Source organism: Notothenia rossii (genome assembly GCF_949606895.1).
Source record: "Notothenia rossii genome assembly, contig: scaffold_311, whole genome shotgun sequence".
Taxonomy (NCBI): Eukaryota; Metazoa; Chordata; class Actinopteri; order Perciformes; family Nototheniidae; genus Notothenia; species Notothenia rossii.
In genome coordinates this window covers 30,920-44,020 of record NW_027639756.1, presented here as the reverse complement: position 1 = coordinate 44,020, position 13,101 = coordinate 30,920, and the positions used below count along the sequence as shown (strand labels likewise).

At 42.7% G+C, this 13,101-nt stretch overlaps 1 protein-coding gene across 1 annotated transcript; it reads right to left on the bottom strand.

Moving 5' to 3' along the window:
• Nucleotides 1–3,757: 3,757 nt before the first annotated feature.
• LOC307027441 (uncharacterized protein) lies at nt 3,758–11,280 on the bottom strand. Its single transcript, XM_079695687.1, has 2 exons — nt 7,502–11,280; nt 3,758–5,236 (listed from the first exon to the last, which is right to left on the bottom strand). The coding sequence occupies exon 2, from the start codon at nt 5,200–5,202 to the stop codon at nt 4,498–4,500; it is 705 nt and encodes a 234-aa protein (XP_079551813.1). The 5' UTR covers nt 5,203–5,236; nt 7,502–11,280; the 3' UTR covers nt 3,758–4,497.
• Between the last annotated feature and the right edge of the window lie 1,821 nt (nt 11,281–13,101).

Below are 13,101 nucleotides of genomic sequence, written 5' to 3'. Positions count from 1 at the left end.
GTGTTTAAAACTCTGGGGGTCTCAAAGTGACATGGACACTTCCAGAAGCAGGTGTCAGCTGGGGGGGGGGGGGGAAGCAATAGGGCAGTTGATGAAAAGGATCCATGACTACCACGCTCTGCTTTATAAAGTGTTGTGTTTGTTGATGGCAACACAGAAACACAACAGTCCTCATGGTGATTATTTGAACTTATGGCAGCCTGTTATGTCAGCTGGCACTCAACGTGGCTCAAACGCTTTGAGGAGACATTAGATCTTTTTGAAGTGCTTGTGTTTGTGTTACTTTAAAAAAAAAAAAACGAACTCAAATTCAATCCCCAATATATACAGTCCTTTGGCTTTGAAAAGGGTGCTGGTGAACAGCTGAGGATCCTGTCTACACTGAGCGGGAAATCAAAATGACACAGGTACCATTAGTGAGTGGAGTTGTGTCTAGTCCAAGCAGTGGAAGTGATGCATTGGTGCGGCTTTTGGTGAAGAACAACATTGACTTCATACTTGTCATACCAAGTGGCCAGAAACATGACTCTAAATGAATGCTAATGTAGGTTTATATTTGAATCCAAAATCTAATCAAAAACTTGAGATCAGTGGCCCACACACTAAACATAAAGTGTCTACATTATATATTACTAACACTAGAATTGAAGGGTTTTATTTGTTTTACAGAAACATAAATCTTCCCAAATACCCTAAAAATAAGATATATTCAAACTAACTACTTATGTTCGAAAACATTAACTTCATGGGTCTAAACATTGGATTAAAACAGGTAAGATATACTGAACACAGACACGTAACAAGGGGAAATGAGGATATATATAAATGCATTTCAGAGTAAAGTAAACTAGTATAGAAGTCCCCAGCCATTTAGTGATTTCAATCTCTGACTTAACAAGTTCTGCTTTAAGCACTTTTTAAAAAAACAGACCCATAAAGAAAATGATTTTCCAGTTGAAAGAAAAACGTTGTTGCATTTTCCATTTCTTTGACTTTACCTTTAATCACTTTACAAACTATATAAACATTATATCTGCATGAAGAAATGACCACCCTATATCTTTTATGTTTCTCTGAGTTATCAACACTTTCCATAACTCCCAGATCCTTCTGCTCAGTAATACCTAACGAGATTTGTCTCATATCCATGAAAAAACCTTGACTATATCTCAGGCTTGTCTTCATGTAAAGTAACCCTTCTTCTTAATCACTATACATTTTCCAAGACTTGTATGGAAACCTCCCTTACTCCAACCCGCTCAATCCAACATATTTCTGATTACATTTTCAAAGAAGCCTTGTCAGCAGAAAAACTGGCTTCAAAATAATATTGTTGAAAGATGGTCTTCTCTTTTGCAAACAGCATCTCTCCAAATGTTGGACATAATAATTTAAAAGCAGATGTGCAAATACCACTAAAGTGGAATCCATGGGTAATATTATGAGTAGGTGGTAGTCAGGATGGATCCCTATATCGAGGGAGGATTTGAATAACTGAAGGGTAGGAGATTCAGAGCAGAAAAAAACACTGTGGTCTTAAAGTATTTTGCAACCACATTGTAATTCCTGCTGACACTGGGATTAGGCTCAGTCCTAATTTGTTATGAGGAAGCCAGATGTGTGTGCGTGCAAGTGTGTGTGTGTGTGTGTGTGTGTGTGTGTGTGTGTGTGTGTGTGTGTGTGTGTGTGTGTGTGTAAAAATGTTGCAGTGCCCCCAACGGCGTAACAAGGGAAAGGTCAGAATGAAGGATTTCCCAGACTGTTAAACAGCGAGAATGGACGTTCAGTGAACTAAATTAATTATGTTCTCTCTCTGCTTGTCTGTCTTTCTTGGTGGGTCTGTGTTTCACACTCACACAGACACACACACGCATGCATGCATGGTCTAAAGACAACACACTCCTGATTTACTGGCTCTCCAGGGCCCCTGATAAAACCCATCCTGAATGACCTCATTTGTACTGCTGGAAGATGGAACAGACAGACACGGACTGTGGGTTAGCATGGGGGGGCAGTGAGTTTGTGTGTGTGATTATGTGTGTACTCTTTTGCAACACCTTCGCTAATTTAAAATAACTAAACTGTTTTCTGCAACTGTTTTTGTCAGTGCTATGCGACTTGTTTCTTTTGTTATACGATTTCAATGTAAGAATACAACATTAAGCAAGGAGCTGCAAATCAAATACATGCACAATAACAAATCACTGGTTATTTATGAATTTGGTCTTCCCGGATCTTAGTTCATCATCTCTCTTGTATCTGTAGCTATTGCTGCCCCTTGCATTAAAAGCTTGGAAATGGTATTTTAATAATAATATTTTGTAACAATATGAGCAGCCCTAAAGGCAGCCTGGTCTTCTAGAAATGATGTTCCCTTACAACAAACTGAATTTTCAATTACATTTTGAAAGACCATTGTTTGTGTGATTAACATGAAATCCAATGTTGAGTTTTAAATTAATGTCCAAGACCATAGGAATGTAACAAATGTACTTTTTTAAAGAAAAAACAACATGAAGAAATATTTCATATATGGAGTTCTGGTGCAGCAGATTTCTGCTCCAAGACTTCCTTTTCAATGTGCCCGTCAATTGTTAACTGACCAATTGTAACTGTGAATGAAAAAAAAGCAGAAAACATTTTCTTTTGTATTTGAGTAAGTGGTGATGTTAAGAATCGTGGAAAAGGTAGGACTGTGGACCAAATGCAGACTACAAAGAAAAGGTAAAAGATCTAAAAACAAAAGGCAAGCTTTATTTTAAAAGCTGATGAACACAAAAATCATGGCATGAAAAACACAGGTAGCACAGGGTAGCAATAACACCAAAACTGGCCGTCACCAACATGGAGGGAGACAGGAAAGACAATGAAACTTCAAGGCACACGGGGGAAGACTAAATACAAAGAGGAGTAATCACAAGACAAGACACAGCTGGGTAAGGGACGCAGAAACACAAGGGCAACAGGTGAACACAATCAGACAATCAGACACAGGAGGAAAAACACAGGAAGGAAGACAAGAGACAGGGGTTGCGGTCGGATAATCCAAAAATCAGCTCCTAACGTCTAACCCTATCGTCTATTCCTTGACCTCTGAGTGAAACGTCACGGGGTTAAGGGATAGTGGATAGGAGAATTCAAAAGGATTTAGGAGAAGAGACTGTGGTACTTTAGAGAATCCGACTGCACTTTCACTATCCAACGTGTTTATGATGCGCCAGCGGACGTCATAAATGTGCGTCTGCTGCTGTGGGGAAACTATGGAAACTACAGTTTTCTATAAAGCGGACTACAACATGGATGTATAATAAGAACGAGGGACTACTGTAAACTCATCTAGAGACTCTGCACCGTGCCCTGATGCTGTTGATTTATGCTTTATGAACGTGGACAACAGAGAAACATATTCTTCATGACCAAAGTTGGAATTGAAATAAAAAAGGAAAGTGAAACTTATGCTCGTCACCCCCTCCCTCCGGTCCACATTAATACAAATGGTCCCAATATGATTGTATGAACTATGAAAAGATCTTAAAATCAATAAAAATGTATTTATTATAAACGTTATTCCTTAACATCTATCGCTGTGTATATCACCATTCAAACCTCTTTTGAAAGTTGAACAAACCCCACACAGCTCAGTATGAAATGAAATGTTGACTTTATTTGATCATTTCAGTAAAAACTAACGTTCATATTTCTCTTTTTGATTATAATACTGATGAACATTCAAAACAAAGCACTTTGGCAACTTACCACATATGTTTTAAAAAGCTTAATAAGCACCGTAACTTTCATGATATCATTTCTCGGTCATAATCGGTTGTTTCCGTGAACGGCCGACTGTTGTGTGACGGCAAATGCTGCGGCTGCAAGGCATTGTGGGGCAGCATTTTCTCCTCTCCTTTTGGTGAGGGAGGTCCAGTGGTTCCTAAGCTAAAGGAGGTTGTAAAGGAAGTTTGAAACCTCCTTTCCTATCATCTAGAGAATTCGAACAGCACTTATCATGGCTGCCACTGAGGGACTTCCGGGTCATTTCACTCCGTTAGGAAGGTTCCTAAGCTAAATGGACTATTCGACTTCAGCCAGGGAGAACAGAACAGCAAAATAAAACCCACCACAAGACAGAGAAAACCAACATTGTGACACAGCACCAGGATCATGACAGAACCCCCCTCTCAAGGGACGGATTCCACACGTAAAAAACAAAGTCCAACACTTCCAAAAGGGCGGGTGGAGGGGGTCCGGAGGACGGGTCTTGGTCGACAGCCCAGAGGCAAGGCAGAGGAACAGGAGGTGGTCTCGGGCGCACGGCCCGGGGGCAAGGCAGAGGAACAGGAGGTGGTCTCGGGCGGACGGCCTGGGGGCAAGGCAGGGTTCATGGAGGGAGTCTCGGGCGGACGGCCCGGGGGCAAGGCAGAGTTCAAGTAGGGGCGAAAGCCACAGCAGGCGAACTCAGGGGGCCGGGCATCAGGGTGAAGGCAGCGGCTGGGAGAGTCAGGGTGACGGGCACAAGGTTGGGCAAGAAGGCGGTGACGGGACAGCTCCGTAGGGCAGGCAAGAAGGCGGCGATGGGATAGCTCCGGAGGACAGGCAGGACGGAGGCGGGACAGCTCCGGAGGACGACGTACTCCGCAAAGGGACCCCTCCAGTGTCAGCTGGATAACCGGAGCACTGGGATCGAGAGCAGGAGCTGGTGGAACCCCTGGCGGGACAGGCGTAGACGGGACCCTGGACGGAACATGGGCTGGTGTCACCGGGACCCCCGATGGACCAAGGGCTGGTGTCGACGGGACCCCAAACAGGACAGGACAAGGTGTTGGCGGGACCCCCGCTGGAACAGGTATCGGTGGGACCACCAACATGAGAGGACAGGGAGTTGGCAGGACCCCCGGCGGAACAGGTTTCTGCGGAATAATCACCGGTGTTGCCGGGACAGGTGTTCCAGATGAAACAAGGGCTGGTGTCGGCAGGACCCTCGGCGTAGCATGTGTTGGCGGGACCCCCAACAGGACAGGATATGGTGTTGGCAGGAAACCCGGCGGAGCAGGTGTCGCCTGGACCCCCAACGGAGCAGGACGTGGAGTTGGAAGGAACCCCGACGAAACAAGTGTCGGCTGGACCCCCAACGGCACAGGACATGGAGTTGGCAGGAACTCCGACAAAACAGGTGTCGGCTGGACCCCCAATGGCACAGAACATGGAGTTGGCTCATGAGTTGGGACTTGAGAAGGAACTAGAGAAGGGAAATGAGAAGGGATTTGAGAGGAGACTTGAGAGGGGACTCGAGAAGAGACTCGAGAGGGAACTTGAGAAGGGACTTGAGAGGGGACTCGAGAGGGGACTTGAGAAGAGACTCGAGAGGGGACTTGAGGAGGGATTTGGAAAGGAACTCGAGAGGGGACTCAAGAAGGGACTTGAGAAGGGACTTGAGAGGGGACACAAGAAGGGACTTGAGAAGAGACTCGAGAGGGGACTTGAGCAGGGACTTGGAAAGGAACTTGAGAGGGGACTAGAGAACGGACTCGAGAAGGGACTTGAGAGGGGACTCAAGAATCTCTCATCAATTTCCAACTAAGGCTCCAGTGGGGACCTTGTTCACTGAGTGTGCCTCTTACTCTCTTACTTGCTACCCTTTGCCCTCAACCTATTCTAAGGGAGTGCTTGTTCTTCCGTCTGTCTGTATGTGTCTGTGTATTCTCTTGTTCCGATTAACCCAGCCAAATTTGTTCTTGTTTTGCGTCTATATCTACGCCGGGATCCGGAGTCGAGGCTGATCTTCTTGCTGTGGTCCTGAGTCCTGGATCCTCTATCCTACATTCTGGATTAAGTCGTGCAATTCAGGTCGTGGCTAAACCTGTCTCTGAGGTCCTGCCTGGGTCTCGTCATGCTGCTTCCCGGATGGCTCCCACAGGATTGTAGTTGACATCTTCGTAGATTCGTCTTCTTATTACAGACACAGGCATTCCCTAACATTTGGTCTACCTATGCTGTAAAATGTATTATCTCTTCGATTTACACAAGGCATCTATTGCACGTCTGTCCGTCCTGGGAGAGGGATCCCTCCTTTGTTGCTCTCCCTGAGGTTTCTCCCATTTTTTCCTTTTAAACTGTGGGTTTTCTCCGGAAGTTTTTCCTTGTACGATGTGAGGGTCTAAGGATAGAGGGTGTCATTTTTCTCATACTGATATTCTGAACAATCTGTGCTGTTGTATTAGCTGTAAAGTGTCTCTACTGTAGGCTATTTTTTATTATATGTACAGCACTTTGGCTCAACCAAAAATCGTTTATAAATGTGCTATATAAATAAAACTTGATTTGATTTGATTTGAAGAAGGGGCTAGAGAGGGGACTCGAGATGGGACTCGAGAAGAGACTCGAGAGGGGACTTGAGAGGGGACTTGAGAGGGGACTGGAGAAGGGACTTGAAAAGGGACTTGAAAGAGGACTTGAGAGGGGACTCGAGAAGAGACTCGAGAGGGACCATGGCTGCTGGGACCGGAACTGAAGCCGCGACCATGGCTGTGTGGGCCGGTACTGGAGCACGGAGCCATGGCTGTGTGGGATGGTACTGGAGCACGGAACCATGGCTGTGTGGGCCAGTACTGGAAACGGATCCATGGCTGTATGGGCCGTTACTGGAGCACGGAACCATGGCTGTGTGGGCCGGTACTGGAGCACGGGCTGGCCTCCTGGCCGTGCGTCTCTTAGAGGTCTTTTGGAGGCTCCCTGGACCTCCAAACGCCAGGCGGGATCCCAAGAAATGGTCAGAGAATGGAGACTGGCACTCAGGGCTACTCGAAAAAACTCTGAGAAATTCAGGCAACGAGCTCCTCAACCATGGCACGTTGTCCACCTCCATTTGTGCCTTTTTGAGAATAGCCTCTTTGTCCCTTCTAGCCGAGGTTTTACTCCACTCAGCATGATGACACCGAAGAGTGTACTCTAGATCGAAACAGATCTATGTCAAGAAAAAAATCCGCTGGGTCCATAGTTGGTCGGTTAATTCTGTTAAGAATCATGGAAAAGGTAGGACCCAAATGCAGACTACAAAAAAAAGGTAAAAGATCTAAAAACAAAAGGCGAGCTTTGTTTTAAAAGCTGATGAACACAAAAAACATGGCATGAAAAACACAAGTAACACAATGTAACAATAACACCAAAACTGACCGTCACCAACATGGAGGGAGACAGGAAAGACAATGAACCAACAAGGCACACAGGGGAAGACAAGACTAAATACGTACAAAGAGGGGTAATCACAAGACAAGACACAGCTGGGTAAGGGAGGCAGAAACACAAGGGCAACAGGTGAACACAATCAGACAATCAGGAGGAAAAACACGGGAAGGAAGACAAGAGACAGGGAGAACAGAACAGCAAAAATAAAACCCACCACAAGACAGACAAAACCAACATTGTGACACAACACCAGGATCATGACAGGTGATAGGAGTATGGCATGGTCAATTATGACAAGTATGACCACTGTAAATCTTACCTTGTGTTCATGCCAACCTTCAGAGAGCTTGGAGTGTTGGGATGAGCTGGACAAGCTAGAGGAGTGCTGTAGGACGGTGGTGGCAGTGGCGAACCGTCAGGGCCTTCAAGGTATTCAGAGAATACCCTGGAACACTCAGATAAAACAAACAAAAAAATCGATTTAATTATATAAATAAAATGTATATAAAATGAATAAATGAGAATCGTATCTGTGTTGTTGATCTGGAATATTACAGTTTTACGTTGATTTGTTAGTCCTTCTCGGACCATGCACTAAGCATTTCAGTGGTTTTGTGTTAGGAAAGAAAGCAACTAATCAGATCTTGTTCTGGGTCTCTGGGTAGAATATCCTTCAACCAAGGTATTCTACATCCTTGGTAGAAGGCCCTGGCCGTTGCACTGAATGAGAGCGTACGTTTGGACTGACAGTTTGATCAACCAATCATATATTGATTTGTAGCCAATGGGCGTATTCTTTCAGAGTTTTCCTCGGTTCCAGGGTACTCTAGAAGGCCCGCTAGTTAACTGGCTCGAGACAGAGGATCTAGATGAATGCGACGAAGCAATCCATGTCGTTTTAGTGTTTTAAACGTTGAAATGGCAAGTGCAACAGATGAAGAGGAAGTTGTTGCGGAATTGTTGTGAGTACCCTTTTCAAGACGACAATTCAGTGAAAAGACGGACATTATAATGCTGCGGAGGGGGTGTGTGTGTGTGTGTGTGTCTACAGAAGGTCCAGTTGTGATATACACGGTTCGCCACTGGGTGGTGGTAGCACCTTGTCGGCATAGATGTTATATATTCCTGACACATCTGTAAACAACAGGATAATAACACAATTTCACTTTATAAAAAGTGGCATTAGTATGGGAGTATCTGACAATGGTAGAAAGTAACATGCTAGCGGTAGTTGTTTTTAACTTCGAGAAAAGTGCCACGCTAGCGAAAGCTGTTGTTAAAGGGACAAAGTACCATACTAGAGCTAGTTGTTTTGTTAACAGGGAGAAAGTAGGATGCTAGCCATAGCTCTGGTTAACATGGAGGAAGTAGCAGGCTAGCAAATAGCAAAAATAGCTGTAAGTGAAAAACTCAAAGGCTACTTTTACATATATGTCATATGATCTCCATACTGCACTGTGAAATCCTTTGTGGGTTTTTTTTATTTTATATTTTATTACATGCAACTAGGTTTATTAATTCCATATGTTCCCACATGAAGATCTACATGTGTCCTTAGCTCTGGCCTTGGTTTTGACTGCAGAATCAGTGGCGCTGCAGTGTATGACGACTGGCTTTGACAAATCTCCTCCTGTGTTTTTAGAAGTGTTCACAGATTACATGTTTCTCTGCTGCTGGCCAGAGCTAATGATGTTTTCTTTCCAAACTTTAGCTCTGAGGAACCATGGCTTGGCGTGATGGATGTTCTCTAACAGCCCTACTAATTGGTTCTGTGCTTACGTGCGTGAGTTTGTGTTCGGCTCCAGGGCCTGGATGAGGGAAGGGTGATGTAATGCTGGATCAGGGCCTCGCAGACAGCTGAAATGCTGATTAGTAACGTGGGGTTTGATACAGCAGCCAACTCCTGTGTGTGTTTGTGTGTGTGCCGATAGCAAAGTAAGAACAATTGATGGATATGACTGAGTTGTATTTTGGCTCAGTTCAAGTGAATGACATCATCTTGCACAAACACACATTCTCATACAAACTTGTTGAAGAATCAGTGATCATTTTTTTGTGTGTGCTTCTAGGAAAACATGATTTACTCACAACATATGCAGTGTGTCTGGGGTGGGGGGGTTATACATTTTCTTTAGGCTGTTACAACATGGAAGCAGGAGTGTGAGGGAAAACCTTTTTTTTGCCACAAATTGTCTCATTTATGTAAAATGACGTTATACAACCAAACTCATTACATCATATTTTAACCGGTTTATACGTTAAATGCTGTGCATTTTAACAAAACAAAATTGAAAACCAAACAAAACTACTTGGTTAGGTTAAGCCAACCAAAAAACTGGCTAGGTTTCTTAAAAGATCATGGTTATGCATGAAATAAATTTGTTTAGTGACTTATAAGAAGCGTTTTTGGGTTTTCTCAAAAACAGAAAGGTACAGAAACAGTTTGCCCTCGAAACATGATTGGGGGTTTTTCTACGTACATACTATTTAGAGGACCAGGCACCTAGGTGAGGACGTCCATATACTGTACAGGTAAAAATAGTAGCAGAAACAGTCCAAAGAAATACCGGCTTTGTAAAATGTAACCATAGTGTGCGCATGTTGGTTCTTGTTTTTTATCTTCTTGCTTATTCACATGCAGTTCACTTCCCAAAGTCCATCAAGTTCTTGAGGTCACATCCTCACAGAGGTCCCCAGTATCCTCTGTACTGTTGACATTAGGGGCCGGTCTACTTCCACACCTATCTTATCCTGAAGCCGTCCCACAGAGGACACCCAGTCCAGATGTATTCACTGTCATTGTGTCTCCCTCGGTCTGCTCAATGTCTCTTAGATGTCAGTGTCCTTGCTGAAAAAGGCTTCAGCTGGCCAGTGTGAGCTTCATAAACTCAGGTTAAAAGGTTAGCTTTAATGTGTCTAACAATTTACCACAAAATTAAAGTCATACACACGTTATCCATTTGTCCAAATTGAAACTTTGCACACTGGTTAACTTGAGAATAACACTGGATATTCTTGATCTGTCTTCTGTTGAAAAATCAAATAGCAGTTTTCTCTGAGATTTCTGCTCCCTTTTTCTTATGCATGCTATTTAGGTAACATTAAGCTGTCTCTGGCTCTTTTCTGCTGTAACAATGTACATTTCCCCTCTGTGGGACTAATAAAGGCATTCTGATTCCATTAAAATTCTATGTAATTGAGTTTACATTGTTTGGGGGTCGAACAACATTGACAAATTGACATTTAGAACTCAACAGCAACATTGCAGTCAAACCTCCGTTCCTTTAGCAAAGCCAATGCGGACGTGCCTTAAACTCTTTCTATTTTCAAGTCTTCATACATACAGCATGATAATGTAATGTGATTATGTAAATAATAGTCTCTTTTGGGAAAGGTCTGAGTAGTTTGTCGACTAAATCTAAATGCAACCATTTTGAAAAAAATTAGTACAATATTAACCTCTCTCAAACCTTCTCTGTCAAGATACTACACATCCTTCGTGGAATAATATGAAAAGAAGGAATAAGATCTATGATACACAACTTCTCCTCCCCTGCTCTTTGCCTGGATCAGTTTAAAACTAAAAGTTTTGTCATTTCTCATCCTCCCTTCGTCTTCACTTCGTCAACTATCCTCTTTCTTCCCCCAACAAGGCACTCTCACCTCGAGCTCATCTTCCTTGTCTTTTAAAAACGGAAACTGTATTTTTCCCAGGGCAGGGTCAATTGACCAGTTTCTAAGCCCTGCCATTAGTCACTGTTACTTTTCAGGGAAAAAAAAGCCTTTTCAGATGAACGGTAGTCGTGGTCTTGGCTAAAATTGATGTTGCTAGCAAGAACGTGACCGTTTATTTTAAAACAAGAGTCTTAATACCTGATGGATACAAATAATGGATATTCTAAAAGACTGAGGCTAAAGCTGCATGTCCTAGCCTAAAAATGAGCATCCATGCCACTTAAGTAATAAGGAGCAGTCTTGCTTTGTGCAGGATACATATATAATGCCATTGTATGATATTTGGACCAAACATTTGATTTATTCTGACAAAGCCATTGCATTATTTTTTTTAATTAGACTATAACTTGCTAAAAAGTCATGTGTATGATTAATGTTCATAATTTCAAAGAGTATATTTTACTTTTCACCAAGAGATGAGGATTTAATGAGAAGCAACCATTGAGTTTAAACTAATCCAAGATAGAGCGTAAACTCAATAAGGAGCAATTTAAACTCCGATATACTGGCTTTTCTAGCGTAAAGTGTAATTCCATAAAAAATATCATTCACTAATGACAGAACCTATTTGCATTTGGACCTAATGCCAGTAACATAATTAGCATGCTAATGCAGTTTACGTGCAGATGAAGACTTTCATCTTTGTTGGATTGTTTGTTTTTGGGATGGTGATTAAAACAAGTTAATTTAGATACTCAAAGAGAATGACTCCCACCACAGCCCAATGCACACTGTTTTGGCATGTGGTGAAAGTTACGCTTACTAATTTCTCAAAACATGTCTGTTTGCGAACGGAGTTAAGCTAATTACTCACTTACTAATCTCATATTATTCAAAACAAGTATTTGAGTTATAGAGAATGGTATATTGACTCTATTATTGAAATGATCCTCCTATTTATCTGGGTGGCCTTACTGGTAATGAAAATACTTTGCCAAAACATGAGTGGAACTTAATAAGATCCAGTAGAAACATGACACTTTAATAGCAAATTTGTACTGATTGCACTAAATGCATTTTTTTATCTTTTGCTCGGCTTCTCTCAGCACCACATGCAGTTCATTAAAGTTTTTCTTTGAAGTGTCAATGACATAATCTTGGCTACCGCCCCTGCGGCCTTGTTTAGGCCAGACAAGTTCCCATGGAAACTATGATGTCATGGGGGGTTGAGGCAAGGCGAGGCAAGTTGGAGTAGGATATTTTTTTTTAAGTCTGAGTTCTGGTCAAATGTGATGTCTGTTAACACATGGACCGGCAGGAGCAGAGCTGTGTCAGAGGACTGGGATCACAGCCAGCAGGTAGCCTGTCTGTCAAACCGAAGACTCATACAACGGACTTCCTGGCATGATCTGCTGTGTGTTATTGCATCTCACCAGGCAGAGATGTCAGAGCCAAGCTGTCCTGGATTCACAGTGTGAGTTAAAGTCGGATAGGAAGAGCAGTTTTCCTTAGGAAAGTACTTGGCCTGATAAATGACCCAAAATCTATCCTTTGCACCAATGTCTAAATGCGGCTAAATGAGGAAAAAAAATAGAAACGTAACTTTAACTAAAACTTAACGCAGGAAAAACTTCAATGTCCAGACGAGAACGTTGTCTTTATTCATTTATTTTCTTCTATTCCAATAATACAATTCATCAACAACAATCGTCTCACCTTTAGCCTTACCCATGTTTTTCTTCGTAAAAACACCAGGGGCCGTATTCACAAAGCATTTTATCTTACCGCTAGGAGGGCTCCTAACTCGCGCTAAAACATTTTACGTAGGAGTTTTTTCTTAAAAGTTATTCACAAAGCCGCTGAGACCTACTCATACTAAGGATAAATCACTAAGAGTGAACTAAGAGTGACGCGCCGTTGCTATGGATTACGTCGATTCTCGTGCATGAGTTTAGAAGCGGTCAGTACGGTGATAGGTTGTTCAGAGAAGGCGGTCTCGGTGAAACTCATCAGCAACATCCCACAAACGAGCCCACTAAATCACCGAAAAACAAGGAAATAGCCTAGGCTATAAATGTATTCCTATCAAATAGTTATGGACAGTGCAGTTAGCAGAATAGACGCATGATAACAAGTTTGTGCAGACCACGATAATGACGTTGTATATGCACGTTAAAGAGAGAGAGCAAACAATAAAAATACGTAAATTGCATTAAATCAAGGAGGCAATTAAAAGCACCCTGC